At 43.7% G+C, this 13,831-nt stretch overlaps 1 protein-coding gene across 4 annotated transcripts in view; it reads left to right on the forward strand.

Annotated features, from left to right (window-relative positions):
• Positions 1–13,831, forward strand: part of NEK10 (NIMA related kinase 10) — a 113,240-nt gene that overhangs the window by 54,753 nt on the left and 44,656 nt on the right. For all 4 annotated transcript variants that reach the window (XM_082193308.1, XM_082193310.1, XM_082193307.1 and 1 more), the window contains exons 24-26: positions 7,228–7,357; positions 8,238–8,308; positions 13,180–13,393. In XM_082193308.1, coding sequence (XP_082049434.1) covers positions 7,228–7,357; positions 8,238–8,308; positions 13,180–13,393 — 415 coding nt within the window. The remainder of the gene's footprint in view (positions 1–7,227; positions 7,358–8,237; positions 8,309–13,179; positions 13,394–13,831) is intronic.

Here is a 13,831-nt window from a genome sequence, read left to right on the forward strand (position 1 = left end):
GGGTGGAGTCCGGCTCCCCCGGACGCTGTCTCTGATCGCGCACTGGTTTGCATAAGCTCAAGATATTTAATTGGAAATGAAGCAAATGCACATATTTCAAGTGAAGAACGGGAGTGAAAACTGCTAACTGAAGTGACCTCTGTGGAACGAGAGCAACGGGTTTGGATTTAATGGAATACAACATGAAGAAATTACATCAGGTTCAGTATGCCGGAGCGGGACTGGATGGGGGGGGGGCTTTTTATTTTCTTCTATGTGATTAATCAATAACCCCTTCTCAAAAAGAACCGCTGCATAACCGACCTAAGCAGGATGATTACAAACTGTGTGGAAATAATTTACTACCAAAAGCTTGACATGTGAGATCGAGAAAAAGAACAAGGGCTTTTGATGGCGCAGCAACAAAAAGGGAGTCACCATTTTGACGGGTCTTGTCGAAAGATTTATCGGGAGGAGGAAGCTTTGTTTTCATACTGGATTCTTGGTAGAACCTCCTCGAGGTCTGAGAAAGAGGGACAGACCTGCGAAAAGTGAATAAGTAGACAGCAAGAATGTTTTTCTTTATGGAAGCGATGAAATACGGCGGCTGTCTGAAATATGACTCTTGGACGAACGGAAAAACCCACACAGGAATACAAATTTGTTTGAACTTGTTTATGGAGACAATCAGAGGCCACAAAGACAAAGAGAGAGGAAAAATATATGAAAACAACTAGAAGAGATGTGGAAAACAGCAAGAAAGGATTGGACAGTATTTTGAACATTATTTGGACAGATTTATGGACTTTTAAAGCAGTAGCAATAAGAGGATTGGACCCCTTTCGGAACTTGAAATATGGGTACCCCCAACAAAATTTAAAATTAGGCTCTGTAATTCGGAATTTATGTGATTCAATTTGATTTGATATGATTGGTCTGTTAATAAAAATTATTTTTTTAAAAAAGAATTCCTGGGGCAACCCAGTCAGATGGATGGCATATAAATAATAAAATTATTATAATTATTATAGTTATTAACATCCATAATCATTCTGGGACTCTGAACCCTGCCATCTAGAAGCACATATATGTTATAGGTGTGATGCCCAAAATATGCCCTATGACCCAAAAAGCAAGCTAAAAGAGCATATGGTAGTAAGGAATTAATTGTGTGATCCTTTGGCTCTCAGCTGGAATGACTAGTTAAGGCAAAAGCAACTGCAGACCAAGCGAACCCATTTGAAACTGATGTTGTTCTTGCTATAGGGCCAGGAAAAGAACTTTCTCCATCCCCATGTTTGGAGATTGTTTGCCAGTCTAGACCTCCAGTGTAGAGACAGTAGACTCTGCAAAAAAATTACATAATAGAAGTGAGATAATTGCATTTTATAGGCTCTGGAGGTACAGTTTATAAGTTCTCTGTTTTAACGAGCAATAAGAAGAAATATTTATTGAGCCAAGGCAGTGAAATAAAATAGTTTTACACATTGCAACAAAAACAGAGTGTTTACAGAGTGCAACATAAACACGAATAAATGAGCACAATTTGCAGCGAATCAAGTATTGGCTCTCTTGGCATTCAGGTGTTGCTTTTAATGTACGAATCTGAGAGAGCCACATTTTCCAGTGAATATTGGATAATATTAACAGCAGTGTTCTTGTGACATGAGGGGAAGGAATTTTCCTTGCGACGTGGGAGGGAGAAATGCAGAGTAACTTCTTCACCAGTCTTTTGTGTGTGTGTGGCTTCTCAGTCAGCAGAGGAGTGAAGCATACAGGGTAGAAGGCAAGGTCAGAACTGAAAATGAAACTACATGCCCATCTGAAACGGAGGTGAACCTTCTGGACAGTTTCAATTCTGCCTTTTGTGGGAGAGCAGGGTTGATTACTGACTCCTGAATTTTACCTGTGAGTTGTACGCAGCTTTTTCTTTCTCTCTTCTCTGTCTGCTCACTCACCTGTTCGGCAGCGATTTGAGGATCTCTGTGCCCAGACTCCAGGAGCAGGGGTGGCCAAGACCCCCAAGTCATTCCTACGTCTGGGGCACCATGGAATGATCCATTTCATCCCCTTCCCCACTACTGCATTATTGGCAAAGGTAAAGGGACCCCTGACCATTAGGTCCAGTCGTGCCCGACTCTGGGGTTGTGGCGCTCATCTCGCTTTACTGGCTGAGGGAGCCGGCGTACAGCTTCTGGGTCATGTGGCCAGCATGACTAAGCCGCTTCTGGCGAACCAGAGCAGCGCACGGAAATGCCGTTTACCTTCCCGCCAGAGCGGTACCTATTTATCTACTTGCACTTTGACGTGCTTTCAAGCTGCTAGGTTGGCAGGAGCAGGGACCGAGCAATGGGAGTTCACCCCGTCGCTGGGATTCAAATCGCGACCTTATGATTGGCAAGTCCTAGGCTCTGTGATTTAACCCACAGCGCCACCCGCGTCCCCTTATTATTGGCATAATCACATTTAAATAAAGCAGAACACCCAGCAGTGATCAGAAACCAGGCAAGGAGCAATGCAATCTTGCACATGGCAAGACTTTCTCTGTTATGGTACCCATCTCATCGATCTCCTCCCCTAAAGATGTCCACCTTGCTCCACCCATGTTTAACTTTCACCATCTAGTTGAAACCTTTGATTTCTTAAAGCAAAGCTTTCAACCTTCCTCCGATTGTTCTCTTCAGCTACTGTATATGTTCCAGCCTGATTGAGCTGTTGTTGTTTATCTGTTTCATAATCTTTAATTTTCTTGGGTGCCCTATGTCCTTTTCCTAAGAATACATTTTACCTTTGGAAAATCAGCTGACACTTTTCATTACTATTTGCATTTGAAGCGTTCAGCAAACTGTAAGGGGCATAATTACTGCATATGCTACGCAATGATAAACAAAGATGTTTCCATCAACACAAGTAATGCCATCACTTCTTTCTGTAAAACAAAGGGAAGAAAAGAGATCCATCATGATGGATGTAAATTGTACATCATTGATGTAAATCAGGGGTAGCCAATGTAGTTCCTTCCAGATGTTGTTGGAGATGCTGCTCCCATTATCCCTAACCATTATCCATGCTGGCTGGCAGGGCTTGTGAGGGTTGAACAACATCTGCAGAGCCCCACTTTGGCTATGCTTGATGTAAATAATAATGAGTTAAAATTGCCCACAATTCTGCCTATAAGAACAGATAAAAAAGAAAGCTACATTTCAAACTCTGAAAATAGAGAGCCACGGGCAGTATTCTTATTCTTATTAATTTTATTTTTCAACTTATACACCGCCCTGTACCCATACATCTCAGGGCGGTTTACAACAAGACCACAGCATATAAAATCAAACCAAAAGCAGTAACCCAATAAATCCCCCCTCCCAAAAAAAAGCCACATTCTAAAAGGGTGTTGGATGTCAATAAGATCAACCAAAGGCCTGGATATAAAGGAACGTTTTTGCCTGGTGCCTAAAGATGTATAATGAAGGCACCAGGCGAACTTCCCTGGGAAGAGCATTCCACAGATGGGGAGCCACTGCAGAGAAGGCCCCGTTCTTGTGTTGCCACCCTTTGGACCTCTTGAGGAGGAGGCACACGAAGGAGGGCCTCAGAAGATGATCTCAGGGACTGGGTAGGTAAATAACAGCAAAAAAAGAAATAGAGGCAGAACTACATGTTGAGTTAACAGAAGACACGAGAAGAGGGGTTCTTTAGAAGTCTCCGGGCCAAGTCTAGGATGTGTGTTTTTTGCCATTTGAAATATATTTTCTGATAGGAGGCTCTTCCTTGCCAGGCTGAACTCTTCGACACGGGCTGTTCAATCTGGGCTTAGCCCATTTCAGCCTTAAAACTTTCCCTGCCTTACAAAATCCTCTAATATCATCAGTATCTCATCCCCACAGTAATAGCTTTTATTATGACCTTTGCACAAAGAATCATCCATTGAAAACTAATATTTACACAAGCTAATCCTGTACCGTTGAGCATCCCTTGTAAGACAGTCTGAAAACAAGTTACATACTATCACTTAGCTTATCAGGAATATAGGGGCGAAGAAACCTGTCTCCACAGGCTTATTAAAATGAAACTTATGCAAATATTGTAATAAAATATTAACAGAATAAAATTGGAAAGGCTTAAGCCTAAAGAATGAGGGTTTCCATGAAAACAAATCAGTAAGGAAAAAAATCCTCTTCTATAAATAGCATTATGACATAGCTTTCCAAGGATATCAACTTATTTTCTATCTTTCTGTAATTTGTACTACATATATACATTCTTCTGTATTTCCAAGTCATTTTCATAAACGTGGATCCCATAACAAGATACTTGGAAGATTAAATTATCTTCTGTGCTGCTGTAAATGTTTTGTTCAACTGCCAAACTCATTTTAAGATTGAGTTTAGCATTCAAGAAGATTGGTTATTAAATAAAAAAATACGATTTCTGCGTAAGAGGAGCAGATGCGGAGTCCTTTCAGAGAAAACACAGAGCATGGCTCAGTCTGTTTAGAGAAAATGAAAAGAATGAAATTGAAAAATGTCCAACTAATCTGGCTTTGTTCTTGCTGTAACTATTTGTTTAGCAAAGGATATGCTAATCTATCTTCACCAGAATACTAGTGAAGTGGGAATCTTCCTGCTTGAATACAAGGTGCCGGGCTGAAAGCTTAAAAGCAAATATTGCAATTACCTGAATATAGCGTTTGTAAAATCCAATTGACTTAAATATCCAACACCTAATTCATATGTTAATCACATGCTTCTTGGCTAAAGCCATTTTACTGTAGTGCAGAATTCTATTACTAAATTCAGTCCACCATGCAGATCCCACTCTGCAAGACTATACCATGTTTCCCTTTATTTCTATCCCTTCCTCACAAGTTTCAGTTATTGCTGCAGTGGTGTACTGTGGGGGGGTGGGGTGGCAGCACCACAGGAGCGGTTGTCCAGGGTGCAAAATTTTGACACCTGATGCTGCCTCAAAACAGCCACACACTTCCATCGTTGGGCTGCGTTGAAAACGGCTTCTCCATGTGAACCAGGAAGTGACCTCTCCAGACAATGGAACGACTCTTCTTTTCTTATCTCTGCGACTGCAATCTCCTGAGTGATGCAGATGCCTCAGGCCAGTGGCGTTCAACCAGTGTGCCATGGCACACTGAGGTGCCTTGAATGATGCAGGCAACACTGGCCTCTGTCCCTGTTTCCTGCCCTCCCTCCTCAGATGCCCTCTCGTGTCTCTGCCTCCCAAAGGCTTGCACAGATGTTTGTTGCAGCAGCCCTGGCTACAAGCTGCCCAGGTTAATGGTGCCTCTGGGGCTGGCCAGGGGGTGCTGGTTGCCAGGAGCTGAAGCGGCCTTGGAGCAAGCAAGCAAGCAAGCCCAGCCTGCCAGCCCTTGTAGTTGGGAATGGACAGAAGTCCCAGGCCGCTGTGGGGCAGTGTGAGGAGGCACCTCTCTTTGGGAAGGGGACTGGGGGGGGGGAGGTCAGAGACCAGGGGCAGCAGCAGCTCCCAAGGAAAGGAGGCTGATGGGAACACTCCACAGGGGAGCATGCTCAAAAAAGGGTGAGAGGCTGCCAGTTCTGCAGGCAAGGCGTGACATAACGGCTCCAGAGTCCCACAGGGGTGCCGCAGAAAGAATGTAGTTGGTCAAGGGAGCCATGAACTCAAAAAAGTTGAAGGCCTCTGCCTTAAGCAGTTGAATGCACATGTGTACTCCATCCATTTCTCTTCCACCCCCTCTCTGCACGGCCCAAGGCACTGGCAACCCGTGCTATGTCACTGGTTAAGCGCTAGATTTTATTTTTCAAAGGGAGGATGGACTGACATTATTGTGTGTCTGTTCCAGTACCTCTCAGGACACCATGCTCAGCTCAGCTTCCAGAAGAATTTTTGGAGACCTGAACATTTTTTCACTGTTAAATATCTTTCTAAGTTGGTCATAATAAAGGTATTACTCTTCTCTCGCTCGCTTCCTGCTCCCCCCTCGAGTGTTTTTGTAAGGGTACATTTCATATAACTTCATTGCCATATGTTCCTTATGGAAAACAAAGCCAGCTGTATCTCTCCAGTTTGCCAAGCACAGATCATAGCAGTACCATCCTTAATTAGCTTGCTTCCCTGAACCTTTTGTATGGGTGGGGGAGGAGAAGGAGAAGGGAGGGGGTGAAAAACTCTTAAAATTTGTGAGACAGGCACATGACAGGCATCAATGAGAACTTTGTCAATTTTCAAACTGTTTTTTAAACAGTGAGTGAAGTAGATGAAATGTGAATTATGTGAATAATTCTGATAAAAAAGATTTTAGGGAGGAGGGATGAACATAAATCATGCATTATTTGATTTTAAAAGGGTTTGGCTGGTGGAAAAGAATGACTGATTTAAGGCTTCAGTTGACTAAATTACATTAGCTTGGCCAAAGATGGGAGGGGGAGGAAAAAATAATTGGTTTGCTTTTGTGATATTGACTGGAAAGCAATAAATACAGAAGGGGAATGCATCTGAAGATCATCAGTTCCAACCTCTTACATGAAGTTAAGGCAGTTTTTCCTGCAAATAGGAATAAAGACCTCTTAAAGGTAAAGGTCCAGTCGTGACCGACTCTAGGGTTGCGGTGCTCATCTCGCTTTATTGGCCAAGGGAGCCGGCGTACAGCTTCCGGGTCACATGGCCAGCATGACTAAGCCGCTTCTGGCCAACCAGAGCAGCACACAGAAACGCCGTTTACCTTCCCGCCAGAGCGGTACCTATTTATCTACTTGCACTTCGTGCTTTTGAACTGCTAGGTTGGCAGGACCTCTTAGTGAGTAAATTTGGACTTGGGTAATTAGTCTCCTGGAAGTTATTTAATCCTATGTTCATGGTAGAGATTTGCTGAGAGAGTAGTAAAGTGGGCAGACTAGAGGAAGGATTAGTGGGGTGAATCATGGCTATGTGTTACACATGTAAGGAAATTGTAGCATAGTCCAATTTATTTAATATTGCAATACCATCTGGATAATTAAAAAAATAGGGATGGGGGGGGTTGCATCTGTTTAGACAGATATGAACATGTAAGTAGAAGCAGTTATCACGCTTTGTGCTGTAAGCATTCATAAACATTCTGATGTGCGAACGATACCTTCTGCAAACTCTGAATTGTTTAGTATTTTCTCTAAAGATGCATTTGTGTGGCAGGTAGTAGCCTCTTCCCTGAAAATAATATTGTGACCTGTTCTATCTCCGTTATGGATTTTTTGAATTTTGCTTTTATTTGCCTAGCCCTGAAGTTGTGAAGAGCGAGCCATATGGTGAGAAGGCTGATGTCTGGGCTGCAGGATGCGTCCTTTACCAGATGGCAACTCTCAACCCTCCATTTTACAGCACCAACATGCTCTCCTTAGCAACTAAAGTATGCAGGTTTGCTAGTTGAAGCCATTTACCTTTGCGTGTTCATGCACTTTTATGAATGCCCCCTCTTTCCTGCTTTTGAAATAAAAATGTCTTTATGCAGCGTTTCCTCATTGCACATGGACATTACAGCAGTACCAGAGAAGCAGTTCTGATGGTTGCTGTATTGGTATAGACAAGGGAGTGAGCCTAACTCCCAGTGTTGGATTAATGTTATGAAGGATCTGCCTGCTTCCCTGCCCTAACCCTGACACATTATATTCACAAATGGGTCTTATTATGTCTTTCTTGTCTCCCCACATCAATCTCCTTGAATTGAGACACACTTCACATCAAGCAATCACATCAGTTACTATTATTATTACTGAACTTTATAACGTGTTCCCTTTTTTTTTTGGTATTTGCAATCCCTCAAAGTCTAGACTAGCAAAAAGATGCTGCAAATTTCAGGGGCTTCAAAATCAAGCAAGTTCTTAATAAGAATAAATTTTACTGAAAATCAAAGATACTCAGTAGAGAAATTGGTGGATCTCAGTCATGAAATTCCTGATTGACCAGATTTGATTTATTAGTTGTACCCAGCTTTTTTGTCTGTGGACATATAAATTGGCTTAACAGCTTAAAAATATGTGATTAAAGGCAGGATCATCATTAGTGTTTGTGGTGAATTTTGGATGAACTTTCTGCATGGAAATTGCTTTGTATATTTTTGAGTGTGATACGTGCATATGAGTCAAATTCATTTTATATACGTTCCACAAGGGCATTGTGAAGATAGGTTGATTTTGTGCCATGTTGTTAAAGGGGCAGATTGAAACCTAGTTTATCCATAACATGATATTTTTCTCCTGTTGTCAGCAAAGTATTCATTTATTTTGCAGATAGTTGAATCTGCCTATGAGCCAGTCCCAGAGGGCACCTATTCTGAAAAGGTTTCAGCGGTCATTAAAAAGTAAGTGTCTTGTGGAAAAGGTCCTTTTATTCTAAGTGTAAAGAGGATATGTGGCGACACAGAGCTAATAGTACAATTTAAAAATGTGAGATGCCAGTGAAAATATTGCCAGTCAAAGTAGGTGGGGGGGGGATTGCGTAATGCCTTGAACCTGTAATTCCTTGTGAGTTTCTGAATGTACAAAGCAATAAAGGAACCAGTTTAGATAGGAATAAAGCTTGTTGTGCACAGTGGAACACAATTGGAGCTGTGTATTGCTGGCTACATGTCTCGTACCCCCTGACATTAACCTCTCCAGTAACATACCGAGGTGGTGAGTGCAGACTGGATTGAAGTCAAAGCAGGAGTCTTGAGAAGCAAGAGGGGAGGGAAACCCCAGGTTTTGTACAAGTAGGATTTTAAAAAAACCCCAACCCGCTGGAAAATAAAAATGGAAAATTTGGTGGGAATGAATGACTGGCTCTAACTCTAAACAGAAACATTCCAGTTAGGAGGGCAGAAGAGACACTGCAATATTTTGTTATTCTTTATTTGTCTATAAGATAAAGCTCATGCTATAATTTGGCTGGTGTTTATGCTGCCCCAGGACTGAGTTCCATCATACTCACTAAAATTGAATAGAATACATGATAAATACATGATAAAGCTATTTTTAGCAATCTCACCCCTTGCTCTTTCCTGTAAGACCAATTGCAGTCATTAACAGTCGTCAACAGGTTTACCACACCTATCAGCCAATCACCCATTCCCACCACCCTTCTGAGTAATACCCCTCCCCACCCTCTCACTATATAAAAGGGTCTGGTGACTTCTGTTTCAGTGTATCTGAAGACGTGTGCATGCACACAAAAGCTCAGACCAATGACAAACTTAATTGGTCTCTAAGGTGCTACTGGAAGGAATTTTTTTATTTGGTTTTGAACAGAAGGCAATTATTTGGAATTACAGGTACATTCCTTCTGCTCCTGCACCACTGTCACTGCCACTGTTGTGGAGAAAACTCCAGGCCAGCCTTGCTGTGACTCTGAAGATGCAGGAATGCATGTTTGATTATTCTTCTCCTCTCTTTTGGTAAAAGCAGCTATGTGGCCTCTAATTTGGATCGGGACTCCTGCTCCCATCTGTTTTTCCACGGAGAAAAGAAAACAAGTGATTAGAAAGTTCTCGACGCATTTCAGATAGGTCTTTTTCAAGGGAATCATTTCACATTTATTCTGTTGTGAAAACTGCTTAAAAATCACCTTAAGTATATGGATGCCTGTATGCTTCTCTCTCAGTACCTAGGGGGCAGCTTGAATTAAGTCTGTGATGCTCTCCCCTTTGCTGTCACCCATCCAAAGCAAGGGTCCTTCCAGCTGTTTTGTTTTGTTTTTTTCTCCCCCCCCCCATCACATTAAGGTAAAGGTAAAGGTAAAGGTACCCCTGCCCGTACGGGCCAGTCTTGACAGACTCTAGGGTTGTGCGCTCATCTCACTTTAGAAGCCGGGAGCCAGCGCTGTCCGCAGACACTTCCAGGTCACGTGGCCAGCGTGACGAAGCTGCTCTGGCGAACCGTGTACCAGAGCAGCACACGGAAACGCTGTTTACCTTCCCGCTAGAAAGTGGTACCTATTTATCTACTTGCACTTAATTGTGCTTTCAAACTGCTAGGTGGGCAGGAGCTGGGACCGAACGACGGGAGCTCACCCCGCCGCGGGGATTCGAACTGCCGACCATGCGATCGGCAAGTCCTAGGCGCTGAGGTTTTACCCACAGCGCCACCCGCGTCCCTCCTTCCAGCTGTTTTATCAAAATAAATAAAATAAAATGGAGAAGCATTCCTGCATCTCCGATGGCATGTCTTGTTTTCCTCAAGGATGTAGACTTCATGCACAGTTGAGGTGCACCCAGTATGCAGAGAAGCATAAAATTCATACAATATAGTGTGGAACCCAGGTGTGCTCAGGCAAAATTTGGGGGGTGGGGGGTGGTGGAACTAGCTAATTGGAATTGCTTTCCATGAATGCACATTGATTATCATCAGTAAAGGTAAAGGTAAAGGTACCCCTGCCCGAGCGGGCCAGTCTTGACAGACTCTGGGGTTTGTGCGCCCATCTCACATCTATTGGCCGGGGGCCAGCGCTGTCCGGGGACACTTCCGGGTCACGTGGCCAGCGTGACAACGCTGCTCTGGCGAGCCAGAGCCGCACACGGAACGCCGTTTACCTTCCCGCTGGTAAGCGGTACCTATTTATCTACTTGCCCCCGGGGGTGCTTTCGAACTGCTAGGTGGGCAGGCGCTGGGACCGAGCAGCGGGAGCGCACCCCGCCGCGGGGATTCGAACCGCCGACCTTTCGATCGGCAAGCCCTAGGCGTTGAGGCTTTAGCCCACAGCGCCACCCGCGTCCCTATTATCATCAGTACAAATCTCCAAATTATGATTACAAAAAAAGTTCATAACATAATGAGAATAAAAATACGCTTTCTGATGTTTTTGTGTGATTTCTGTTCACCTTCCACTGAGCGATTTCCTAGCTTCTGTTTAAAACTGAACCTTCAAGGGAAGAATTCTGTCTCATATGTTCCTTACATGCTGCATTAAGTCCTGTTGGATTAGGCCAAAAGCCAACCAGTGCAACACCTTGTTTCCTACAGTAGCCAAACATATGGCATTTCCTGCCCAAACATATTTCCTGCCCACAAGCAGGAAATACAGAAATAACCTCTCTTTTGCTGTTTTGTCCCCAGAGACTAGTATTTGGAGTCATGGTGCTTCCAATCATGGAGGTAGTATATGTCCTTCATGACTAGGAGTCATTGAGAGCTTTATTCTTCATTAATTTGTATAATATAAGAATATAAATTTGAGACAGATAAAACCAGTCCCTGCCTATTCCAGTGTGCATCCTCATTCTCTTGATGGTCCTGAATGGCCATTTTTTCTAAATGGAATTCAGCATCTTGATCACACTGGGGAATGTTTCTAAGTGTAAATGATGTCAATCTAAGTATGACTTCAGAGCTGGACCTCTGGCTACTCACCCTGAATCTCCCACCCCTCACATCCCGGTTCCCTGACAGCTTGATGCATCTTGCCTCACTTCCCCAGCCTGTCCCCTGGCCACTACAGACTCCCTGCTTCATTGGACTAACATGAAGAATTACTTATATCTATAATTAGTTCTGTCTCAAGAACCGCTGAGACCATATAACACCGGTCTTGAAAGACCTACATTGGCTCCCAGTACGTTTCCAAGCACAATTCAAAGTGTTGGTGCTGACTTTTAAAGCCCTAAACAGCCTCGGCCCAGTATATCTGAAGGAGCGTCTCCACCCCCATTGTTCTGCCTGGGCACTGAGGTCCGGTTCTGAGGGCCTTCTGGTGGTTCCCTCACTGCGAGAAGTGAGGTTACAGGGAACCAGGCAGAGGGCCTCCTTGGTAGTGGTACCCATCCTGTGGAACACCCTCCCATCAGATGTCAAGGAAATAAACAACTATCTGACTACAACCCTATTTAGGGAAGTTTTTAATGTTTGATGTTTTATCGTATTTTTAATATCCTGTTGTGAGCTGCCCAGAGTGGCTGGGGAAAGCCAGCTGGATGGGCGGGGTATAAATATTATTATTATTATTATTATTATTATTATTATTGGAACTTGAGGGGCATGGGTGGCGCTGTGGTCTAAACCACTGAGCCTCTTGGGCTTGCTGATCGGAAGGACAGCGGTTCGAATCCCCGCGATGGAGTGAGTTCCCATTGCTCTGTCCCAGCTTCTGCTAACCTAGCAGTTTGAAAGTACGCCAATAGGTACCGTTGGGCTGGGAAGGTAAATGGCATTTCCATGCACTCTGGCTTACGTTACATTGTTCCAGAAGCAGTTTAGTCATGCTGGCTCATGACTTGGAAAGCTGTCTGTGGACAAACGCTGGCTCCTTTGACCTGAAAGCGAGATGAACGCCGCAACCCCATAGTCACCTTTGACTGGACTTAACCGTCCCGGGGTCCTTTACCTTTACCTATTGGAACTTGGTCAAACTTTGGCTGTTAGCACAAGCAAAGGACCTGATATTTTCCATGCTGCAGTTTTGTTCTTATCTTCCTATATGAGCAAGGTTCTCCTGTCTGCCTTTGGCAGAGTTGCTCTGATGTTACAAGGGGGATTTTGTTGTAATGGGAAAAGGGGCCTAAGAAAGAAGCAACAGAAGTTCACAGTAATGAGGGGAAGAGTTGAATGGAAGGTGAGCAAGTATGAAAGGGGAAGGAAATCTGATAGAGGAAACAAGCAGAGAGGGTCACATGACTGGGAGTTAGCGAGAAGAGGTCCAAAGTTCACATACTTATTTAAAACAGAGCACAGGCTGTAGTATCTGCAGTGATCTGAAGTGGTGGTATTAAAAGAAGCATGTAATCAGCTGATTCCATTAATATTTACTTACTTGGTATGACAGTGTGATTCGCTAGCTAGAGATGCCATTTGGGTTATCACAATAATCACTTTGCTGACAATGACAATTAACGTAAGATATAAACAGATAGCAACACAGAAGAAGATAGGAATGAAGCTTTAAAAGTGCAAAAATGGAAACGTTAGTGGATTTAATTATGAGAGATCATTTTAAAATGAGCCTGGTGATTATTTTTATGGGCATTCCTAAAATGAAAATTATTCCTGCATTCACAGCACAAAAAGAAATCTGTACAAAACAAAGAAATAAGCAACATCCTTAAGATGTTGTGGCGAATAAACAAAATGTTTATTTATATTTTTTTTAGAAAAACACAGAATGCAGAATGCATATGCACAGGTGACCACTCGAAGAATTACAGTTACAGGCAAGCAGCCAGTCATCATCATAGATTGTTTAAATAATGGATTCCCCCCCCCACAGGTGCTTGACCCCGGATGCAGAGAGTCGACCTGACATTGTAGAGGTCAGTTCCTTGATACCAAATGTGATGATGAAGTATTTAGACGGCTTATCAACCTCCCAGCTTGTCTTGGAGAGGAAATTGGAACGCGAGAGGAGGCGGACCCAGAGATATTTCATGGAGGCCAATCGAAATGCAGTCACATGTCACCACCAGCTTGCTGTATTATCTCAGGTAAGCAAATGCCTTCAATTACATTGTTGCATATAATATAGCCTTATGTGACTGCAAGGGACCGTTGGACCAATCTGCCCAACTGGACATGCAGAAATACTGTGCATTAAGGGACGCGTGTGGCGCTGTGGGTTAAACCACAGAGCCTAGGGCTTGCCGATCAGAAGGTCAGTGGTTCGAATCCCCACGAAGGGGTGAGCTCCCGTTGCTCAGTCCCTGCTCCTGCCAACCTAGCAGTTCGAAAGCGCCTCAAAGTGCAAGTAGATAAATAGGTACCGCTCCGGCGGGGAGGTAAATGGCGTTTCCGTGCGCTGCTCTGGTTTGCCAGAAGCGGCTTAGTCATGCTGGCCACATGACCCGGAAGCTGTACGTCGGCTCCCTCGGCCAATAAAGCGAGATGAGTGCGCAACCCCAGAGTTGGTCACGACTGGACCTAAT

The sequence above is a fragment of the Podarcis vaucheri genome (genome assembly GCF_965113315.1).
Source record: "Podarcis vaucheri genome assembly, chromosome: 12".
NCBI classification, from domain to species: Eukaryota; Metazoa; Chordata; class Lepidosauria; order Squamata; family Lacertidae; genus Podarcis; species Podarcis vaucheri.